General features: G+C 33.6%; 2 protein-coding genes across 5 annotated transcripts in view; one reads left to right on the forward strand and one right to left on the reverse strand.

The window, feature by feature from the left end:
- ERGIC2 (ERGIC and golgi 2) overlaps positions 1 to 9,620 on the forward strand; it is a 35,409-nt gene extending 25,789 nt beyond the window's left edge. For all 3 annotated transcript variants that reach the window (XM_061204657.1, XM_061204656.1, XM_061204658.1), the window contains 6 exons: positions 211 to 266; positions 1,161 to 1,259; positions 4,923 to 5,020; positions 7,613 to 7,775; positions 8,851 to 8,933; positions 9,124 to 9,620. In XM_061204657.1, the coding sequence (XP_061060640.1) occupies positions 211 to 266; positions 1,161 to 1,259; positions 4,923 to 5,020; positions 7,613 to 7,775; positions 8,851 to 8,933; positions 9,124 to 9,186 (562 nt within the window). In that variant the 3' untranslated portion in view covers positions 9,187 to 9,620. The remainder of the gene's footprint in view (positions 1 to 210; positions 267 to 1,160; positions 1,260 to 4,922; positions 5,021 to 7,612; positions 7,776 to 8,850; positions 8,934 to 9,123) is intronic.
- A 6,628-nt stretch (positions 9,621 to 16,248) lies between these two features.
- FAR2 (fatty acyl-CoA reductase 2) overlaps positions 16,249 to 20,971 on the reverse strand; it is a 171,187-nt gene continuing 166,464 nt past the window's right edge. For both annotated transcript variants that reach the window (XM_061204722.1, XM_061204723.1), the window contains exons 10-12: positions 20,215 to 20,344; positions 17,411 to 17,538; positions 16,249 to 16,513 (exon numbers count right to left, since the gene is read on the reverse strand). In XM_061204722.1, coding sequence (XP_061060705.1) covers positions 16,351 to 16,513; positions 17,411 to 17,538; positions 20,215 to 20,344 — 421 coding nt within the window. In that variant the 3' untranslated portion in view covers positions 16,249 to 16,350. The remainder of the gene's footprint in view (positions 16,514 to 17,410; positions 17,539 to 20,214; positions 20,345 to 20,971) is intronic.

Consider the following 20,971-nt stretch of genomic DNA (forward strand, 5'->3'; position numbering starts at 1 on the left):
TTACTGTCTGACTCTTTACAGAAAACGTTTGCCAACCCCCAGTTTATTGCATTACTGAGATGAGATTTACCTACTTAAATCATGGGCCAAGTATGTTGTTATATTATTTTATACTAAGAAAATTATATAACTTAGGAAAGATCCCCTTTATGATTTTAATTAGTTATGTATTTAAATGTTATTACTTTAATCTTTTTTTCCTCCTTTCAGGGCAATTCCACATCCCCGAGGTCATGCACACTTGGCAGCACTTGTCAGCCACGACTGTAAGCAGTTTCTGAAATTTCTTTCTGTGAAGATGTCCTTGCAAAAAAAGTGTGTTTTTTAATTTTTAGTGCAGGTGCAAGGTAGGGCTTTGGAAGTGGGGTATGCCGAAAGAAGATATCTAAAGGAGAAAATAAATGATCTAACTTATTGACTAATCCATTTTCTCTTGTCTTTAAGCTACCTATATTTCTTTTTAGTCATAGCTCAGAAGTTGCTGAGGTAGGGAAAAACAGCCTTGGTGTGCTTTATATCACTTAGTACACATTTCTGCTATTTTTTTTTCTGCTAGTTTTTACAGATAGTGAAGAGAATATATTTGAAGCTTGTTTCAATATGTAAATTTAAATATGGACATTTACACACATATATAAAGTATTCAAGTTAGTTTTGTGTAATGATTATCATAAAACTTAGTTTTTAAAGTCTCCTTTAGAAAACAAAAACAAATAATAAATTCCATAATAAACAAGTTTAGTTACAGAAATGTGCTAAAGCAATAGTGTGTATTAAAAATATATCTGATCAGTTTCATGGACATCATCTCAGTTCTTCTAACAACACAATCCTGTTTCTATATGATGATTTGGACTAGAAAAGACTTATTTTTTTGTTTATCAGAATTAGATGTCATATTATTTCTTCGATATTACTTCGTATATAATTATGAAATTTGCGATATAGCATTTTATCAGAATGTGTTTACCTCTATACATATAATTCCCACATATTTGCATGCATTTTTCTCAAAATAATATGGTTTTAAATACTATATTATTATACCAGCAGATTTTAGATATTTTCATTTGAGAATAGGTAAGAATGTGAACTAATCTGTAACATGTAGTTTTGAATAATTTAATTTCTCTACTTAATTGGTTTTTTTTGCCTCTTAGCTTACAATTTTTCTCACAGAATAGATCATTTGTCTTTTGGAGAGCTTGTTCCAGGAATTATTAATCCTTTAGATGGAACTGAAAAAATTGCATTAGATCGTAAGTATTTAATAATTACTGTTGGAATTTGCATGTAGGCAAATTGTTCTTATAACTTTGATATTAATACATTTTAAATAATCCTCTTCCTAACCCCCTTGTAACAGATAAACAGATAAATCTTGAAGTGGTTTAAATGGCTGATCATCTTCAAGTGGAGATGTGTGTAAGAGAATTTGTTCTAGTAGTGGACGAATTTTAAATGGTAAAAAATGAGCCATGGAACAGAATAAGAAATTAGTCAGAAGTAATCAGGAGAAGGAGTAGAATTTAAAAGCTCTAAATATATGAAAGGTTAATGTGTTAAGAGGGCATAACTGCTTTTCCATATTCAACAAAGAAAGAATAAGAACAAAAGAAAGTTTGAACATTATAAGAAGAATTTTCTTCTTTGTGTAAGTTCAAAGTTCTAAAATCTATACTGTATTTACCATATCAGAAACCTCTCTAGAGAATTTTACAAACATCAGAAACCTAGAGTTTTTCTAGAATGGTTTGGTATTAACACAGTCAGAAGTAGTACAGATACCTTTTATTACTGTTTGTTTCAACCATCTATTCCATTTAAAATGTCAGTTTATGCAAATATGGATGGATTATTTCCTTAATTTTGTAGTAAGTTATCTGTTCTCATGTTTTTTGAAGATTTTTGGTTGCCTTTCTTCTTAAATAGTCATATGATATGCCTTAAGGACGTCTAAAGCTTCCTGTGCCACTAGGAATTCTAGCCTTTGCAAAACAGTAATTAAGGATTTCATTTTTTATTAATTCAAATAGATTTATTAATGTTCTTTTCAGTAGTTTACTCTTTTAGCATAGTGTTGTAATCAGATACATTAAAGATGTTTTATTTAGAATTCATGAGTATTTTATGTTTGTGTGGGAATGTTTCACTCAAGGAAGCTTGAGTGTACTAAATTTGGAAATGTGTGAGTAGAAACATTCTGAGAATTATAAGCTTTGTTCTGTGTAATCTCATCTTTATGTGTTCATTCTACACCAAAATACATTAAATATTACAAGAGATGCTCAGTTGAAAACATGTTGGTTAATACTTTGTTTCAAGATGCTAAAATGAACTATACATTTTTGTAAAGAAGCAGATCTAAATATGAACAGATTAATTTTCAAAAGACTTTAAATTTACATGTTCAGGTAGACTAAGAGGTGTTTAGAGTTATTTTATAAAATGGCATGAGATGAATGTCAGTAGGTTATTCAAAGCTTTAAAGCAGGTATACTCTTCTCCTTCCTAATATATGTTCTATTGGGCCTCTTTTTCGAAAAAGAAAAAATTCAGCATTACAGATCTGTTGGATTCAGGTAACTACCCCCTCCTTCATGTAGGAATTTTGAGGGGATTACTTAGCAGTGACATCTTTAATGCTGTGCAGATTTGGACAGACCTATAACCTTTGGAACAATTTGTGGCTTGCAGCAAAATCTAATGCAACAGCATTTTCCCCCTGCCTGGCCATTAAGTTATCTAACAGACTTATATATTAGACAAATAGGTCTTCAGCAGTTCTCTCTCCATAGCTTAAAAGGTTTCCAATTTTCCCTGTCATGTTTCTTTGACCCGCATTGGCTACTATTCATTGCATTGGACTTCATTCCTCACGTGGTGAGATTTCCTTTGTCTCTCATTTTTTCCCTCAAGTCTAATTATCCCACCCATGTGTACAGCATTGGTTATAACCTCACCACTCTCAATTTCATCTTTTTTTTCATAAATACTTCATACTTGAACACCTTCTTCTCCGATCACGTTCAGCTTGTTATTTTTGTTTATGACGTAATAGAGATATTTGTAAAACACCTTAAAAATAAGCACAGATTGAGCAGTTCAGTTTACATCAGAGAACAACTCAAAGGATGAAAGATCGTCCACGATTGATAAGCCACTTATTAGTGGTGGACAAAGTTGACACACTTTTGCTCTAATATTATCTGTGGTAACATTTAGATTTAAGTTGAAATTAATAATAGAACTGGCCAAAAACTGTTTTATGTTTTTGAAAGTTATAGTGGTACAAGTGGTAGTTATAGTGGTAGGTGAAATAAGAAATGGTGAAGTTGAAACAGGCTTTGCTTTATTTTGTTAGAAACTTGTTTAATGTTAGTGTTGAAGAGACCATTACTCTTACCTCTCCCTTCTATCTACAATTTTACCTTTCCCTCTACTATTCTGAATTACACTGAGATAAGAGACAGAGAAATTGAACTGATGGAAATAAAAATAAAAATTAATTCATGCTAGACACATGAAAATACATACTGTATACCTCCATTTATATGCAATTCTAGAATAGGCAAAACTAGTCTGTAACGATAGAAGGTAGATTAGTGGTTGGCCTAGGACCAGAGGTAGAAGGGATTGACTGAAAAGGGGTTCAAAGGAACTTTTTGGGGTGATTAAAATGTTTTATATTTTGATGGTGGTGGTGATCGTATGGATAAAAACGTTTGTCAAAATTTATCAAACCATACATTTAAAACTGATATATTTTATTCATGTACTCAGTTATCATAGACAATTATCACCATGTGACGTGAAGTACATCGCAAATGTAATGAGGCCCTATTCACTTACCTAGCTGAAACTATAGATAGATATATCTAGTTCTAAATTTTCTAGAATGTAGACCTAGAGAATTAACATGTTTTGTATTATGTGAACTGTTAATTGTTTAAAATTAATTAATAATTAGTAACATACTGGTGTTTATGACTTGTATTAAACCTAGAAATGCCTAATGACTATATAAATATGATCATTTTGATTACATAGTAACCCCAGGCCATCATTGAGTAGTTTCTTTGCTTATTTTCCTACTGTGGTATTGATTCTTCATATTTATCCAAAGGCTACATCTTGGTTTATATATCCAATAGCTAATTCAGTTTTGGTTTATTTATTTCTCTTCAGATATTAGTAGAAACTGAAAATGTGTCTTGTGGTGGTTATGCTATTATAACTTTATTTTTATTAGTTTCTGTACTCTAAAGAAATGCTTTTATTTTCCATATTTTATAAAAAGATGATAATGATTATAAAGGATATCTAACTAGATCACTAGCTCATCTTTTTTGACATCTTCTAATAGATGTGTGTGTGTGTCTGTGTGACTATTCTTTTTTTTTTTTAAACTTTTTTTTTTTTTAAGTGTTTTTATTTATTTATTTATGGCTGTGTTGGGTCTTCTTTTCTGTGCGAGGGCTTTCTCTAGTTGTGGCAAGCGGGGGCCACTCTTCATCGCGGTGCACGGGCCTCTCACTATCGCAGCCTCTTTTGTTGCAGAGCACAAGCTCCAGACGCACAGGCTCAGTAATTGTGGCTCACGGGCCCAGCTGCTCCGCGGCATGTGGGATCTTCCCAGACCAGGGCTCGAACCCGTGTCCCCTGCATTGGCAGGCAGATTCTCAACCACTGCGCCACCAGGAAAGCCCTGTGTGACTATTTTATGCTTACTGAGAACTTGTTTTACCAAGTGTGAATATATTGCTTTCATTGATTCTTTTATAATATTTTTTTGTTAGACATTAAGTTATAAGTAGCATTAAATTTCAGATTAGATGTATTTAATGGAAGGCTGATGTATTTGGCGGTAGTTTCATTGCTACTGGATTGATGAAAAAAACTACATTTTGTTTTTATTCTAGACAACCAGATGTTCCAATATTTTATTACAATCGTGCCAACAAAACTACATACGTATAAAATTTCAGCAGACACCCATCAGTTTTCTGTGACAGAAAGGGTAAGTTGAATCCAACTGGTAAAATTATTTATTTAAAGCATTTTATAGTCTCTCTACAAAATTAGTTTGGAGTTTCAGGTAATGCCCTCCTCCATTTAAAATTTGAAATGCATTGACATTTTATTTTAAGTCAATAAAATATCAGAAATGGGTATTAAGTATGTTTTAGAGTAAGAAAAGAAGTAGATTTTAAAAATCTGGAATGTTTTCAATTAGTAAAAAATTATTAAACTATGATATTAATTATTTTACTCTTAATATCTTAATATTTAATGTTTTCCCGTGTATTGGTATAAGCAGTTTTTTTAATCTGCCAGCAGATTTTCTGATTTCTCTGTTATTTATTTTTTAATTAATGTATCTACCCTGGGACACGCATGGTTATTGTGACTCAGATAGCAGATTTAGAGGGTTTGCCTTCCTAAGTTAGGGCTTCATATTCATCTAACTGAGAGGACAAACCTTCTGTAACCTTAGGGTGGAGTGGCCTTATAAGTAAATATTGACAGTGAGAAGCAGAATTTTGGAATTGGGCAGTTTAACAGATTTCTCACCTACTGTGGGGCCATGTTTTCTTTCTTTCTTTCATTCTTTTTGTTGTTAATTTTTTATTTTTATAAGCTATGTTTTCTTATTGTGTTCAAGAATGGTGAATATTCAAATACTAGTATCCAGAAGAATTCCAAAATTTAAGTGCTTTTAAAAATTTGCTTTCCTCCATATGAAATTTTCCTTTGATAGTCTTATAACTTATGTTGACTATGTCCTCTGTAATTGTAGAGTTTTCCTTATTCTTGGAAAACTAAATACTAAAGTTTTTAGGAGTGAAGTGTCACGTGTTTATAACTTCTCAAATGGTTCAGGAGGAAAAATCAAGTACGTGTAACTCCGTGTGTGTGTGTGTGCACGCGCACGCTCACATACAGAAAGAGAAACTAGGTAAAGTGTCTACAAGTATATATTGTGCTTTTTAACATTTCTTTATGGGTGGGGAGATACCATTTCTCACTAAGGTTGGCAACACCTGAAGGTCAGGCAGTCTACACAGCAGCACGGCTTTGGGGAAAACAGGCATGCATACATTGCTAAGGAAGTGCAAAATGGCATAGTCTCTTGGAAGGGAGTTTGGCGATATCTGCAAAATGACATATGCATTTACCTTTTGACCCAGCAATCCCACTTCTAGAAATTGAATCCAAAGATACGGTGGAAAAAAAGTGATGTTGTGTATGAGACTATTCGTTTCGTTACTTGTATTGGCAGAAGACTGGAAACAACCCAAGTGATACATCGACACAATGGAGGAACATGCAACTTTAAAAAAGAGAGAGAGAAAGATATCTATATACTGATATGAAATTATCTCCAGGATGTATTTTAAATAACAAAAGTAAATCAACAAGAAAAATAAATAGAATCCCAGAGCATTTGACCTTTGTGGGGTGTGTTAGTACTGACAGGACAACTACAGTAGTTGTATTTCACTTTAAAAAAAAAAAAAGGAATAACTGGAGTTGGTAGAGTGGAGGATGAGAAGGACAGGGCTGACCTTCATTGTTCCTAGACCAAAAGTGAATCATTATGAGTCTTTCGTTATGTAGACACCATGATCCCTAAAACAATATCCACTCACGTAGGTGGTGACAATATATTTATAATTTCGGCAAAATATTGAACTTATCAGAACTTTAAGATGAAGTCACTTTATATTGGAAACTTGATCAATGGCTTATAAGGCTCTGTTGTGCTAATAAGCAAAGAGGTTTTGTAATGCCCACATGAAATTGTTTTAATTTCCCGTGTTACTTGTCTTCCTAAAGCTTGCAGTTTAGTTACAGCTTAGTAAAAACAGGTAGGGCCTGACACAAAAATCATGACAAAGCACTGTGGTAGCATAGTTGTTTCATGCTGTAATAGAAATTTATTAGAAATTTGCAAACTTGAGTTTTGAAGTGTAAACAGGATGGAATGAAACAATATATTCTCACTCAGTGTGCACACTGTGGTAGGTTTATAATTTTAGTTACACTCCTTTCAAGAAAAAAATTCCTTTAAAAACTGAACCAGTAGCTCAGATATTGATATCTTTCAAATTAATGTATTATGTTTTCTTCCTGTACTCTATCTCATATAGTTTAAAAAGAACAACAAATTGAAATTGGTTTTAAATCTTATCGTTCAAATGACAGGAAGTAGATAGAATTATTTTGTAAATTCTTAGCAAAGGAATAATACAAAAAGTATGTCAAAATAGGAATGTAGTTTTCATTGATTTGGTCAATGAAGAATGTGCCATATAAACTCTTGAGTTTAGTAGAAACCTTGTAGTATGTAAAGTGACCTTTTTGAGAAAATAGTAAAAAATGATTCTGTTCTTTTGATTGCTTCAAAAGCTAACCATACAAAGAATACAGAATAATTTGCTATTTCTGGAGAGCTTGGTCTAGTAGGACAATTCGTAAAGAGATTTGGTTGTCCCTCTTGTTCAGGAGGGCTGGAGGGCTTCATATTGACTGTATACAAGTAACCTAATGATGTGAATCCTGTTTGTCTCTTCCTCCTATCTCTCCCCTTCCTTTTGCCTTCCTTTAGGAACGTGTCATTAACCATGCTGCAGGCAGCCATGGAGTCTCTGGGATTTTTATGAAATATGATCTCAGCTCTCTTATGGTGACAGTTACTGAGGAGCATATGCCATTCTGGCAGTTTTTTGTAAGGCTTTGCGGTATAGTTGGAGGAATCTTTTCAACAACAGGTTAAGATTCATTCCTTTTTTTGTCTAATTTCTAAAAGTTCTGCTAACAGTAAAAATCAAGATGCTTTTACTTAAAAGGGGAAAGAAATATACACATTCTCATGTTTTGATACTTAAAGAACTTTTTCTTTAAGATTTAATTTCAAACCTCAAAAATTGTATTGATTAAGCGTTGCACATAACTCAGTTCACTGCATTCAGTGATTTACGGGAGATTACTTAGTGTGCTAGAGAGAGCCTAGAATTGGACCCAAGTTCTGTCATTTACATGGTGATAGCCTTGTGTAGGTCACCTAAATTTTCTGAAATTGTTTTCTCTATATAAAAATGAGAATAATAATACCTAACTTGCAAGTGTGTTGTAGGATTAGATGAGAAAATGCCTAGAAATAGTAGATACTTTGAATGTAAATTTTCTTTTTCAGTTAAGGTATTTTTAACTGTACACAATGTAAAATTGTATCTTATGGTATGTTGAACTATGAAATATGTGAAAACAAATTTTTTAGTCAGTAATGTTTTTATGACTTTTGGTCTTTTGGCCCTAAGATTATGGGATTCTCTCAAAGATAACTTGCAGAATTGTAATTATGAAAATTTGAGAGTTAAGTATAATAGATAAAGAAAGGAAACAGTTCCTTTTTTATCCTAACCTCTATTTAATATTACATGGAGTTTATATAGTTTGAATTATATTTTTAAAATGGATGAATAGATTTTCTTATGAAAGTTTTTGTTACTGCTTTATTTAGATTCATTTAAATTTGTGGTGCTAGTAGTATTTATTTTTCAAAATTGTGTGGGTGTGAGACATATTAAGCACCTTTGAAAAGATTGCTTTGTCAAGGTCATGAATTATGTGGCTTTGTGATTTTGAAAAGAAATTCATTTATTTTAAAATTCAATTGTCTTGATATTTTTGACTGTGGAAGTGAATAAAGCAAACTGTTTCCTTATCTATTCCTTTATAATAGTTTTTTATTCTTACTTACAAAATTAGGAAATGAATAACTTAGGAAGAAATTTCATTAAAAGCATAATTTAATTAAAAACATAAACTTATTTTTTATTACAGGCATGTTACATGGAATTGGAAAATTTATAGTCGAAATAATTTACTGTCGTTTCAGACTTGGAGCCTACAAACCCGTCAGTTCTGTAAGTGGTGTAGTATAAATGGTGCTGATCTCTAAGTCATAGTATCATTGATACTATGATAGTATAGTATCATATATCTAAATAGTAGCTCTTGGCGCCTAGAAAGAAATTGCCCAAAATAAAGTGTTGTGTTTAGAGGAAATAGTGTAAGGAATAAAACTAATGCTTTGGTCTTTTTGTTCCTCCCTAGGTTCCCTTTGAAGATGGCCACACAGACAACCACTTACCTCTTTTAGAAAATAATACACATTAGCACCTCCCAAGTAAAGGAGAAAAACTTTTTGCCTGAGACGTAAAACCTTTTTTAATAATAAAATATTGTGCAATATATTCAAAGAAAATATGAATGAGAAGCAGGAATCACCCTAGGGGGAAAAAAAAAAAGAAAAAAACCCAAACTGAAATCCTATATGTGTTGTGTCTCTTACAAATGTCCTAGAAGAAATTATGCAGCTAATCTAATCAGTGAATAAGCCCACTGGAATATTGCGTTGAAGATGACCCCTTCTGATATTTTCATAGCAAACGGCAGTATCGAAATCAAACCTTGCTTCTTGATGACAAAGAGCCTGAAGGAAGAAGTCAAACCACATCTAAAGAAAATGGCATTGATAAGTGCAAATGTTTGCATCTGTTTGTTTTTAAAAGATATGATGTCAGAATAAAATATGTAAAACATGTGGAAAACTAGTCTAGACTTTAAAAAGTGTGGTCAGGTCCCATTGTTAATAAAGGAAGAGAGGGAGGGGTCCCTGTGTTATAGCCATATGACTGTTAAGCCATGACGACAAGACCATTTATCCAACAATTCAGTATTAGGACGGTTACTGCTTTTCTTTAAACTCTGGCGATTGACTTTTCTGATCAGGGCAGGGTCATGAAAGACTAAGGTGAATTCTTACAGGGGCAGGTACATAGATGCTATAATATGTAACAGAGGTATCATTCACAAATTATATAGTGGGCACTTATACAGGGAGAAGAAAGCACATGTTTAAAAAAGATGCTAAGTTTCCTAATCTGATCCTTATTATTGGTATACTTTGGGAGCAGGGGGTGAGTAATAAAAAGATCCACTACTAATGATGAAAATTACCAGTCTGTAAAAGATTAAGAGGATAAGTAGCATATTTTATATGTGTTATGGTGAGTTGGCAACAGGGTAACTTTAAATAAAATAGAAGTATGAGGCAAATATTTAAGTAAGACAAGATAATGTCAGATCTGAGAGATTATAATATTAAACAATGTCCGTTAAACTGTAAAACTGTATTATGAAAGAACTGTCTGCATTCAGAATGTCCTGAATGTGATTGATTTTGTATTAGATTGTGTTGGTCTAGCTTTCTTACTATTTAAGGATTGATTTTAAATTTATAGACTATAAAAGATTGAAAATAATGAAAGGGGTATATCACTCAGGTGCTGTTAAAAACTAAATTTGGCATATGTGTGCCAATATCATTTTTCCTTTTGTAATACGTAATGATAGTAGAAGAATCATCAACCAGTCCTCATGGTTTAAGTCATTTAGGGAAATGGGGAGACAAAATTCCAGGTAAGTAACAAGGCCAAGATTAAAAGACAAGATTTAAAATGGTGGTTTTTTGAGAACAGGGCATCACAAGTTAGAGTTTTTCAAATTGCATTCTTTTAAAAGGTAAAAGAAAAGTCAAACAGTTGGGGCAGATAATGTAATGGAGAGAAGGAGAAATACTGATAAAACTACTTTTCATTCAAGCTTATGTGGAATGGTATTTTGCAGATAATAACAAGTATCATTGTTTAAGATATACAGTTTATCATTGAGCCATTAAATTAACTGATTAGTATAGGTAACAAACATGCTTTGAAAGGTTTTGAATTCAGAAAATTCCAAATAATGAATGGCTGTCTCCGTATTTCTGATTTCTTTTCTTCAGATATTATTTCCAATGAAGGTAGACTAGGAAAAGGAATTTTAATAAGAGAGAATTAAAATTTTAGCTGTTTTAGACTGAATGTCGGTTCTGTGAATCTGCTTGTCAGAAAGTTCAATTAGGTTTCAGGGGTTTTTTTAAAATAGGAGGAAGAATATTGATTTAGAATTATTTTCTTTCAGTTAGGATTGTAACAGTTAAGTATCTTTAAGAAGGATTTTAAAAATTATTCTGGTACTTATATATGATTTTTAATTGTTTCCGTGTTTTCCAAATACCATATTAAAATTTTAATGGAATTAATCCGTCCCATTAAAACTGACTATAAAAGGAATTTCTTTGAAGCACAATCCTACTTTGCCATTGATTTCCATTTTAAAAGTTAAAAAAGGTTTCCACCTGAAACTCCTCAAATAGGGTCAGATTTTGGGCAATCAAAGTATTAAGATTCTGACCAGCCCTTTGTATGATGAATGATGAAGTATACTTGCATGTTAGGATTTATTAGGAGTTTTTGACCTCACCAAGTGTTTCTTTTCTGTTGCAGAGAACAGTGTACTGGCCTATTAGGTAGCCTTGGTGTGTGCCTGGGGTGCCTCCAGTAGGATACCCAACTTTATTACTCAATCCTCTTTATTTTATTAGGGCATTCATAATATATATGTATACATATTCCATCCTAAATATTTTTAAGAGTTGAGATCTCAAATTATGTGAAATGTGTTTTTTTTTAAACTGTGTTTGCATATATTGGCCTATAAAAGGAGATGAAACGTTTAGGTGAATAATTCTCTGCTACAGTATTTGTACACCTCAGACTACCTCTTGGTAAAAGCTTAACTCAATATGAGAAATAAAAATTATTTCTAATTCTCAACTTAGGTGATTAATAACTACATTTTTCTCATATACATTTTATGATATAAAGCACTGAATTTTTATAATAAATAATTTACTAATGCAGACAAAGTTTACAATCTTTAATACTAACTTAACTTTGGAATTCATAAAGGAATGACTAAGATCTCCTAATTTTTTAATGGTATAAGTAGACATATGTTATGCATTGTCTTTTTATGTCTTAGGTTAGTAATTCAAGTAACAAAAAGTAAATTTATATGCAGCCCCCTTGCTTCAAAATTTAAAATTTTGAATCTTAAACTTCAGTTCGAGATGCATATTTTTGAATGTTCAAAAATTACTTAAACATGAGCCTTAGGATCTTTAAAATCTCATCATGCCCTTTAACCTAGTACTTAAGTTCCTCCCTTTCTGTTTGGAGCTGTAGCAAACCTTCAAAGTGAGTCACCTTTTGTCAGCACTGTCCAAATAGATCACTATTTGTTCACTGCCTTATGGTATGATGCCTGGAGTAATATCCAAGTTACTTCTTTATTGTAGTTCCCCCCACCCCTTTTGAAATATTTTAGTGACAATATCACTTAGCATTATATTAAGAGTAGGAAACAAACTGCCTTGGATTTTTTGGTTTTCTTGTAGTTTTTTTATTGTGTTGTTTTAAGAGAAGAAAACCACAAAACACTCTTTAGTGTCTCAATCCTGAACATTTGGACTCTAAATAAAATAAATTGTACAACAACTTCTTTGTCCCTTTACGATCATGTACCCCCAAATAAGCCTCAGTTCCTCATATTTCAGTTTCTTTTTCCTTCTAGGAAAACTACAGCAATCTTTATCACTCAGTTACATTTCCTTTGCTTCAGATGGAGCTAAATTGCTGTATGAGATTGGATTTATTCTAGATTTTTCATGTTATGAATGGACGAGTGATGAAAATTGAGCAGTTGACTCAAGTTTATAAACCTGTAAGATTATAATCAGCAAAACATTTAATAGTTTTGTTTCAGCAACTCCCAAGTTGTGCTGGATATTTATCAAAAGAAATTAGACGAATAATTCTTCCAAAAATCGTAACTCATTTATGCTATTTGTGTAATAACGTTAAGGTAAAACTCAGAATGAGAAGGTGTTGGGGGAAAGTGTACATTGGTGAAAGCTACATACTAAAGCAGACCTTCAGCAACACGGCATATAATTATGTAATGAATATTTTGTAAATTGTTTCCAAGCAACTATGCAAGTCAATTTGGTGATTTCTTGTATTATACTTACCTTTAATTTCTTTAAGATATTTTTCTAGGATTCATGAAAGTTCCCCAACCCCACATCTCCCCAGCCGATTCACAGTTCCAGCTTGGAACTGCTATTTCAAATAAAGTAGGGACACACCTAAAATGTTTACCTGTGTGTTAAGAGAGCTGTTTCTAGCTATTAAAACTCAATTTCAGTTAAGTATCCTTTGTCATAATTGTATCTACACCTCACAGGGCATTCCTGTCTTTCAAGCCAGTTACATCCTAAACAGCAATTTCTAATTTTATTTTGTAATTAAAAAAAAAAATTATTTAAATTTATTTATTTATTTTTGGCTGCCTTGGGTCTTTGTTGCTGCACTCGGGCTTTCTCTAGTTGCGGTGAGCGGGGGCTACTCTTTGTTGCAGTGCGAGGGCGTCTCATTGCGGTGGCTTCTCGTTGCAGAACACGGGCTCTAGGCACACGGGCTTCAGTAGTTGTGGCTCACGGGCTCTGGAGCGCAGGCTCAGTAGTTGTGGTGCACGGGCTTAGTTGCTCCGCGGCATGTGGGATCTTCCCGGACCAGGGCTCGAACCCATGTCCCCTGCATTGGCAGGCGGATTCTTAACCACTGCGCCACCAGGGAAGCCCAATTTTGTAATTTTTAAAAATATTTTTTAAAAGTAATCTAGGCAGTGAGCATTTTTCCATATCTCTGTGTGGGCACATGGGACAGTCATTACTTTTTACTCTAGGCAGTTGCTTATCTTCCCAGAATATAATTATTAGATTTGCAGTTACAGAGAAAAATAGCTGTGTGGAAATTTGCATGTGATTCACATGAACTTTAAAAATTATTGATGTTTTTGGAAGCTTTAGGCTGACGTACTTTAATTGTTATGTTCACTGTGAGATAACACACTATTTGGGTATTAGGCCCTTCTCAGATCAGTGTTTACCTTGAGATTCTAAATCAGTTTATTAAAGTGAGCTGTTAACTGCAGATGATGTTAGGTTAGTATAAAATTGTGAGAAATGTTTTTCTGATTTGTGTGCTCATCTGCCTCAACTTTTTCTAGTATTAATTGCCTCAGGTGGTGACTGTCTTCAACTCTGTTATGTTTGTTACTGTATCATATATCTTATGGGTGCAGAATATAGGGGTTACCAAAACTTCTTTTTAAACATAACCTTTTCTTTGTCCTCACTGTCCCCTTCCCAAAAGTAGAAGTTTCTTTCTCATTGGAGTGTATATATTAGGCACTCAAATTATTGTCACTTGGTCTTGATGTAAAATAACTAGGGATTTTCTTTCATGCAGATACCTACTTTTACTGCTTAATCATCACAAGCTGCTTAATCATCACAAGAGAACTTTATTCATGTCTTTAATGTCACGGGTAGAACATGCTTCAACATGTAAGTGTAACCCTATTAATGGTGTCTGAAAAAAATGAAGTGTTATGGGTGTGTGTTAATTTATATTCAACTGGTAGTTTCTTTAGATTATATCATTTTTCTAGGGAGGAGGCGGGAGATCAACTGCAGTAGTCAGCAGTTAAACACTAGAAACCATTTTTTAATTCAAATTTTCATTTAATCAAGTCAAAATGTAAATACTTGATCAGTGGAATTTATTGAATTGGTGAAACATAAAATAATCAAAAGATAGTAAATTCTTAGAACTATTAATGTTTTGTCCAATTTCGTTGAATTGTATCTTGATTTCATTTTTATCATTATCTACAGTTTGTATCATAATCAGTGTAACTCAAACATGTCATACAGACATCTCAAACAGAAGATAACCAGGTACTTTGTTTCAGAACTGGGTTGTCTGCCCTGGGAAGTAGTTCCCAGAACTTAGATAAGATTGGGAAAGACACTGCCCAGAAGAGTTCCGCCCCAAATGCCCTTTATGGGGATCAGAAAAATCTCAAGTAATATTGGGCTAGAAGTCATCCTCACGGCCCTGGTATACTTCGGCCACCTCGTGTGCCTTTCTGAGTATTAACCAGTTATCTCAGTGAGCATAAATACAACTGTCGTTAACATTTTGTGCTCATGTAGTTTCTGAGTAGCTGTGATGATTTTTAGTTGCTTAGGCCCCGGGTACTCTATGTGAGTCACAGTCCATGTTCTTAACATGAAATGCTGCAGTCCGACGCGCACTCGTCTCGCAAATATGAGGAAGGTTGGGATAACAGTTATTAATATAGGATTTTGAGATTAGTTTTTTACTCACTCATTTGCATTATACATAAAATATTTTTAAACAAACAAAACAACACCTGTTCTCTAAACTTAGAGTCACTTAGTGAAGTCTGTCCTCTTCTGCTGCACATTCTACAGGTAACACTCTGCAACTGGAGTGATCCAGATACTAGCAAATCCTGGTGAAAGAGTAAACTTCCCCACTTATAGAAAAAGCTAAAACTAGCATTTAAAATTTTATTTGAAATTTTGCTTTCCTCAATGGCAAAGATCAGGGAAATGGGTTTTTACATGATTCTAGCCTAGGACCTTCCTCTAACATTAGTCACTCTAATCTCTAATCAAGGCCTGAGCAATATAAGCTTAAATATGAAGGATTTAGAGACTTTCATGAAGAAGAGGGAAACCCTTAGGAGGTTATCAGGAAAACTGGTGATTCAAAAGATTTAGAAATAATCGATGTCAAATTCAAATTACGGGAACTAATTTTTACTTAAAAGCGTAATAAAGAGTCCCAATGAAAATACACTTGAGCCTTCACTTTATACATAATTATTTACACCTCTTGGTTTTTTTAGGTTTCAGAAGTGGGTATAGTTAAGGAAAATGTTAAATGTGAACCCACTTTTCTAATTCCCCCAGCCCTCAACCAAGACTCCATGGTATAACACAAAAAGAAAGCAGAAACCTTGGTGGAGAATTATTTCTCTAACAGCATTTGTGAAGATGTTGAGACCTTCCTTCCTCTACTTACCTTGATTTTAAATCTTTATACTAAGTACACTAGAATGGTTCCAATGTTAGAACTGCCTTTCTTTAGCATATCTCAGCTTCTACCATGTGTTCTTCCATGTTTATTGAGTTGAAATTAGTCCTCTCAAGGAGGAAAAAGCTAAATATAGGAAGATGGGTGTACTTTGGTGTTTTATATTCAAGAGCATAGAATAGAGTGTTAGGAAACAATCAGGAAACAATTTTTTCCTAACATATGTATGATTATAGGCTAGGATATGACTTTCCTTCTCTCACTGAAATAAAAATGTATAGTTAAGAAATAAGGATGAATACATGACAGCACATGTGACAGGTAATGACTTGGACATATTTGTTACTACCTAATCTTGAGAACCACAGTTGCTGTTTTAGAGGTATCTGAGAGGTTCCAAACAAAAGGAGATCGCCAAATGTTCTCAGACCTTGAGTGTGCTGGACGCCCTAAAGTAGGAGAGGAATTTGTAACAAAAGCTCACGATGAAGAACCACACATTCCGAGCCACCTGAGATCTTGCAATAAGAAGGCGCCAGGCGATGAGGAAGAGGGCAGTATTAAAGAGGTAGTGAATATTTCGGAGCCTGGAAACAGACATATATAACCAAAGTCAAAACACTACCAAATACCCAACCATGTTATTTGAAGCATAAATGTATCTTTTCCTGGCTATGACCAGCAAATAACTAAGTGCTTAGGTATGTGGCACTACCTGATGGCCTTTTGATTTTGATATCTTTCATTTCCACCACATGCCTTCTGAGTAATCATTTCTATAGTATTCCCCTGACTAGTTTTCCTTTCTCAGACCTGCTTTAACCTGTCTTACAAACATGGCTAACACAATCTTTCTTAAATATACTTTGACCATATTACTATATATCACAAATCTTCCCTGGTTCTTGTTCACTAGAGGGTAAGTTCTAAAGTTCTTGCTATGCAACGTTCCTCTCAGTTTGCAATTACTTTCCCCATCCTTATCATCTCTGCATTAAAAACCCTTCGCTTCCACCAGAATTATGTCAGATTACTATAATTCTTTGTCCCTTAGGGATTAATTATTGAGAGAAATTTCAGGCAGTCAGAGGTCTTAAAGAGTGGTTAACTGATTTGCCCATGTTAAATCTCACAATCAGGTTTCCTGCCTGTTGGGTATTCTTTCTCTATACCACATTATGGCAGGATGTGGTAGAAGAAACAAACTTGGGTTCATATTTGGCTCCTGCACTTACCATGTGCGACTTGCCCACTTACCTTCTTTGAACTTAAATAGCTCTTGGATAAAAATGGGATAACAGAAATAATACCTGCCTCACAGGGATGTGGTAAAGTCTAAATGAAACAGTATATTACAGGGTATATAGTATAAAGGCTCAAAAAATATTAATTTCTCTCCTCCCCCGCTCATATTTCATGTCTGGTATAAAATCAGATACACATGGTAAGTGCTCAGTAAATATTAACTGACTGATTATATTTACCTTTTTAAGTGTTGCTTTGCTTCTGGGATCCCAGCCATATCCTCTTTCAATAAGTACTTCTTAACTCCTAAAACATAATTTTCAATGTATTCCAACCAATTCAACTGGCGCACATCAAAGTTGAATACCTGAAAGGCAAGAAGAGATTATGGATTGTCAGAATTGCACTGCTAGACGATCACTTTGTTCATCTGATGAAGTTTCTTTTACCTAAATGAGTGACATTCAGTTTGGAAGATTTAGGTTGTACCCCTCCAAACGAGATGATTTGAGCTGTTATTTTAAAGGCAGTAACAATATGGATTACCATTTATATATGAATATTTAAACATGGATCAAGCACAAATATTTGACCTTTAGGAAGTCTTGGAAATTTAAAGGAACTGGTATTAGTCTGGTGAAGGCTAATTTCATTTCAAGTAAATAAGGATTAATTTTTTTTTAAAGAGAATAAATATGTTAGGGACCAAAACAAATTATATATGTCTTTTTCTTTTCATTATTCTTAAATTTTGGTGTTCTCCCCTTGCCCTAGCACCCTTTCCTGAAATATCACTACTTCATTATGCTGATTAAGGTAAACTTTGGACTTAAGTTTAAACCAAAGGCTTAAATCAAAGCTTTAAGGACTAACTTAGCAGAATTTATATTCTATCTTTGCTTTCGAGATGTTATCCATTATGTTTCTTGGTGTGCCACAAAACGAAGCCCTTCAGAAACATTCAGAGTGGTGAGAAAAGCTTTGCTTCTCTTAGAACACTAGTGTATTTTCTTTTCTTAGACAAAGAATGCCATGAAACTATATTTTCTTTTCACTTTGCCACCAGAAATCTTAAGAACAAATTCCCTGCTTAAATGCAGTGACTTAGGATCTTGTAGACTGCATATGAACATTCTGTTTTTCCATTCTTACTCTTGATTTCATATTTTAGTACATGTTTTTCCTGGTTTGATGTTTTACTTCTGTTTTGTTCTTTTATTACATGTATTTATTGCAAGTTATCCCAAATCTTTGTGAAATAAATTGGAGTATTAACAAAGAAGTCAGATGAGATTAACGAGTTCCAGAGAGTTTCACAGACTTGTCCAAAAGCTGAATTGCTTTCCAAAAGTAATTCTGTATCACTTTATTTGGATTTGTTTATTTTCCACAGTATCACTAAATGGTACTTATTCATCTATATAAACAGAGGCTTTTATTTTTATGCTATTTCATATTTCTAAGTTAGATTTCAATGAAACCCTAGTTTGGAATCCTCATTCCATATGGCAAATGAAACTGAATTCTGAGCCACACCAGAGTTTGGCAATTATATCCAAGTATTCAGGACTATTACCTTTGCTAAGATATTTGGAAAGCATATGTTAAATCCACTGCAGTTTTGATTTTTTTTCCACAAAATTTTTAGTTATTTTAGGTAAAAATATTTGTAAAATGTCAAAAATGAAACTCTAAGTTTATTACCTTTTGAATTATTTAGATGGGTAAATTCCATGGAGAAAATGCAATAAAGATAAGCCTATATAACATTTGATGCTAATTTTAAAAATAATTTCTAATAGCCTGAGGGGTTTTAAAAAATAAGCCGGTTTGATCCATGCATTTTAAACACAGGTGCTTAGAAAAATTTTGTCTATACAAGGCATGTAAACATTTCTGAAAAAAAAATCTCTTTCACGTCCATTTTAGAGGTACACAGCAATGATTTCAGTTAAAATATCCATCTAAATCTCAACTGGTATATTTAACATCGTGTCTGACTGCAAGTAACCCTTAGGTTCCATGGTGGGAAGTAATTTTAGGACTTGGATTTGAATCATGCTCTATGAGGCTGGTATGTACGAGCTAGCAGGTGAGGCTAGCTAGCCATCTAACATTTACTTCTCAGCATGACTTGGTTTCTTCTACATGCATGACTTGGTTTCTTCTATATGCTGGCAAGCACAAGATAAATCAAGAAATTTATCTTTTCTTTCTTTTAAAAAATTTTTAGCGGAAAATGTCAAGAGAGTGAAATCTTTAAAGCTTAATTAAAAACTAAGGATATGCTCAAGAAATAAATGACTGAGAAAGTGAAGCTAGGGACATGTACAAAGTACAGAAGATTTCTGTATTTGTGAATTTCAGGACGTTTGTGACTGCTAAGAAGCTAATATATAGAAATAAATGGCACTGATCCTGAGCAATTAAAGTGAAGGCCTATCTGGAGAAATAAACGTCTGAATTGTCAAAGAGAAATCATTATAGGGAGGAAGACTGACAATGCTAGAGAGAGGGCAATGCTGATGGCGGAAGGTCTTAGCTGGGCTAGAATGCAGAGGTGGAGGGGTTAGCTTATCTAAAAAGATAAGAAGGAAGGAACTGTAGCTTTGGAGATGCAGAACGATTTTGATTTGACAAGAACAGTGGATGAGAGAGTTCCTGGTCAGTAAAATTATTATTTTTCATTGAAGTCATATGTTTTGGAGGTTAGGGAGGAAAGATAGAGGTACTGAGGATTTGTTGAAAAGTTAACAGCTATGGAAGTTGAACAAAGGATTGAAACAAAGTATATGAGACCTGACTGCAGAACAGCAGTGAGAAGCTCGCCAAAGGCTAAGAACCTAGATCTCTTACCTACATTAAACTTGCTTCCTGCAATTGAGTTGATAGCATTCACTGATTTTCTTAGCCAAAAAAGAAAAAAGAAAAACAATTCTGTGTATATAACAAAAACATCCTTTATTCATCAGCTCTCCAGGTCAAATAATTCTAAATTCTGAATGGGTAAGGTTTTCCTGTTGGTTGTAAGTGCTGTACTCACTCTTTGGTCTTCAGGACTCAGCTTGGACATCAGCATTTCTGTATTGTATGTGCTCCATTCCCAACTCCGGTTGATGAAATACTCCAGCATGGAAAGGGTTCTTAAAAGCCGATTCATGAGTTTTGTCATCCTGAGGTAAAGATCACATAGGAGCGAATATCAGTGCACCACAGATGGCTGCTTCCCTGCTACTCTATAGGGATATATGACAAATTATGTTTGAAAAAATATAAAAATTATTTCTTCCCACTTTTTCAATTCCACATTAAAACTTATTTTTTCCCCCTTCCATGTTAACACTCTGTTGAATGAAGGGAAGGGGATGAATCTAAAGGCGCTTGTTCTATCAGGCATTTTAATACCACTAAACTTCCTCTTTTCTACCATCTCTTTCTCAAGAGTTGCAAATATTTTAAAAGCCTAGCCAGGTATCCACCCCTGATGACATACTGTTCATTCTTTGAATTCTGATGTAGACAATAAGAAAACTTATTTCTCTTTTTTATTGTATGTTCTTGGATTTTTTTTAAAAAACTAATTGATTCGAGGTCTTATGATATAACTTCTAGGCAGAAGTGGTGACTGTATTAGCGTCCGATGAACCAAAAACAGTTATTAACTGTAATGGAGATTTAAGGGGAAAATAGTTTATTTGTTAATAATTTACTCAGTTAGGCATAGTGCTGATACTTTTAAAAAATATTATCTCCACTAATTCCCATAACATCCCTGTTAGGTAGGTATTTCTCTGCATTTT

This window comes from Eubalaena glacialis, chromosome 11 (assembly GCF_028564815.1).
Source record: "Eubalaena glacialis isolate mEubGla1 chromosome 11, mEubGla1.1.hap2.+ XY, whole genome shotgun sequence".
Taxonomy (NCBI): domain Eukaryota; kingdom Metazoa; phylum Chordata; class Mammalia; order Artiodactyla; family Balaenidae; genus Eubalaena; species Eubalaena glacialis.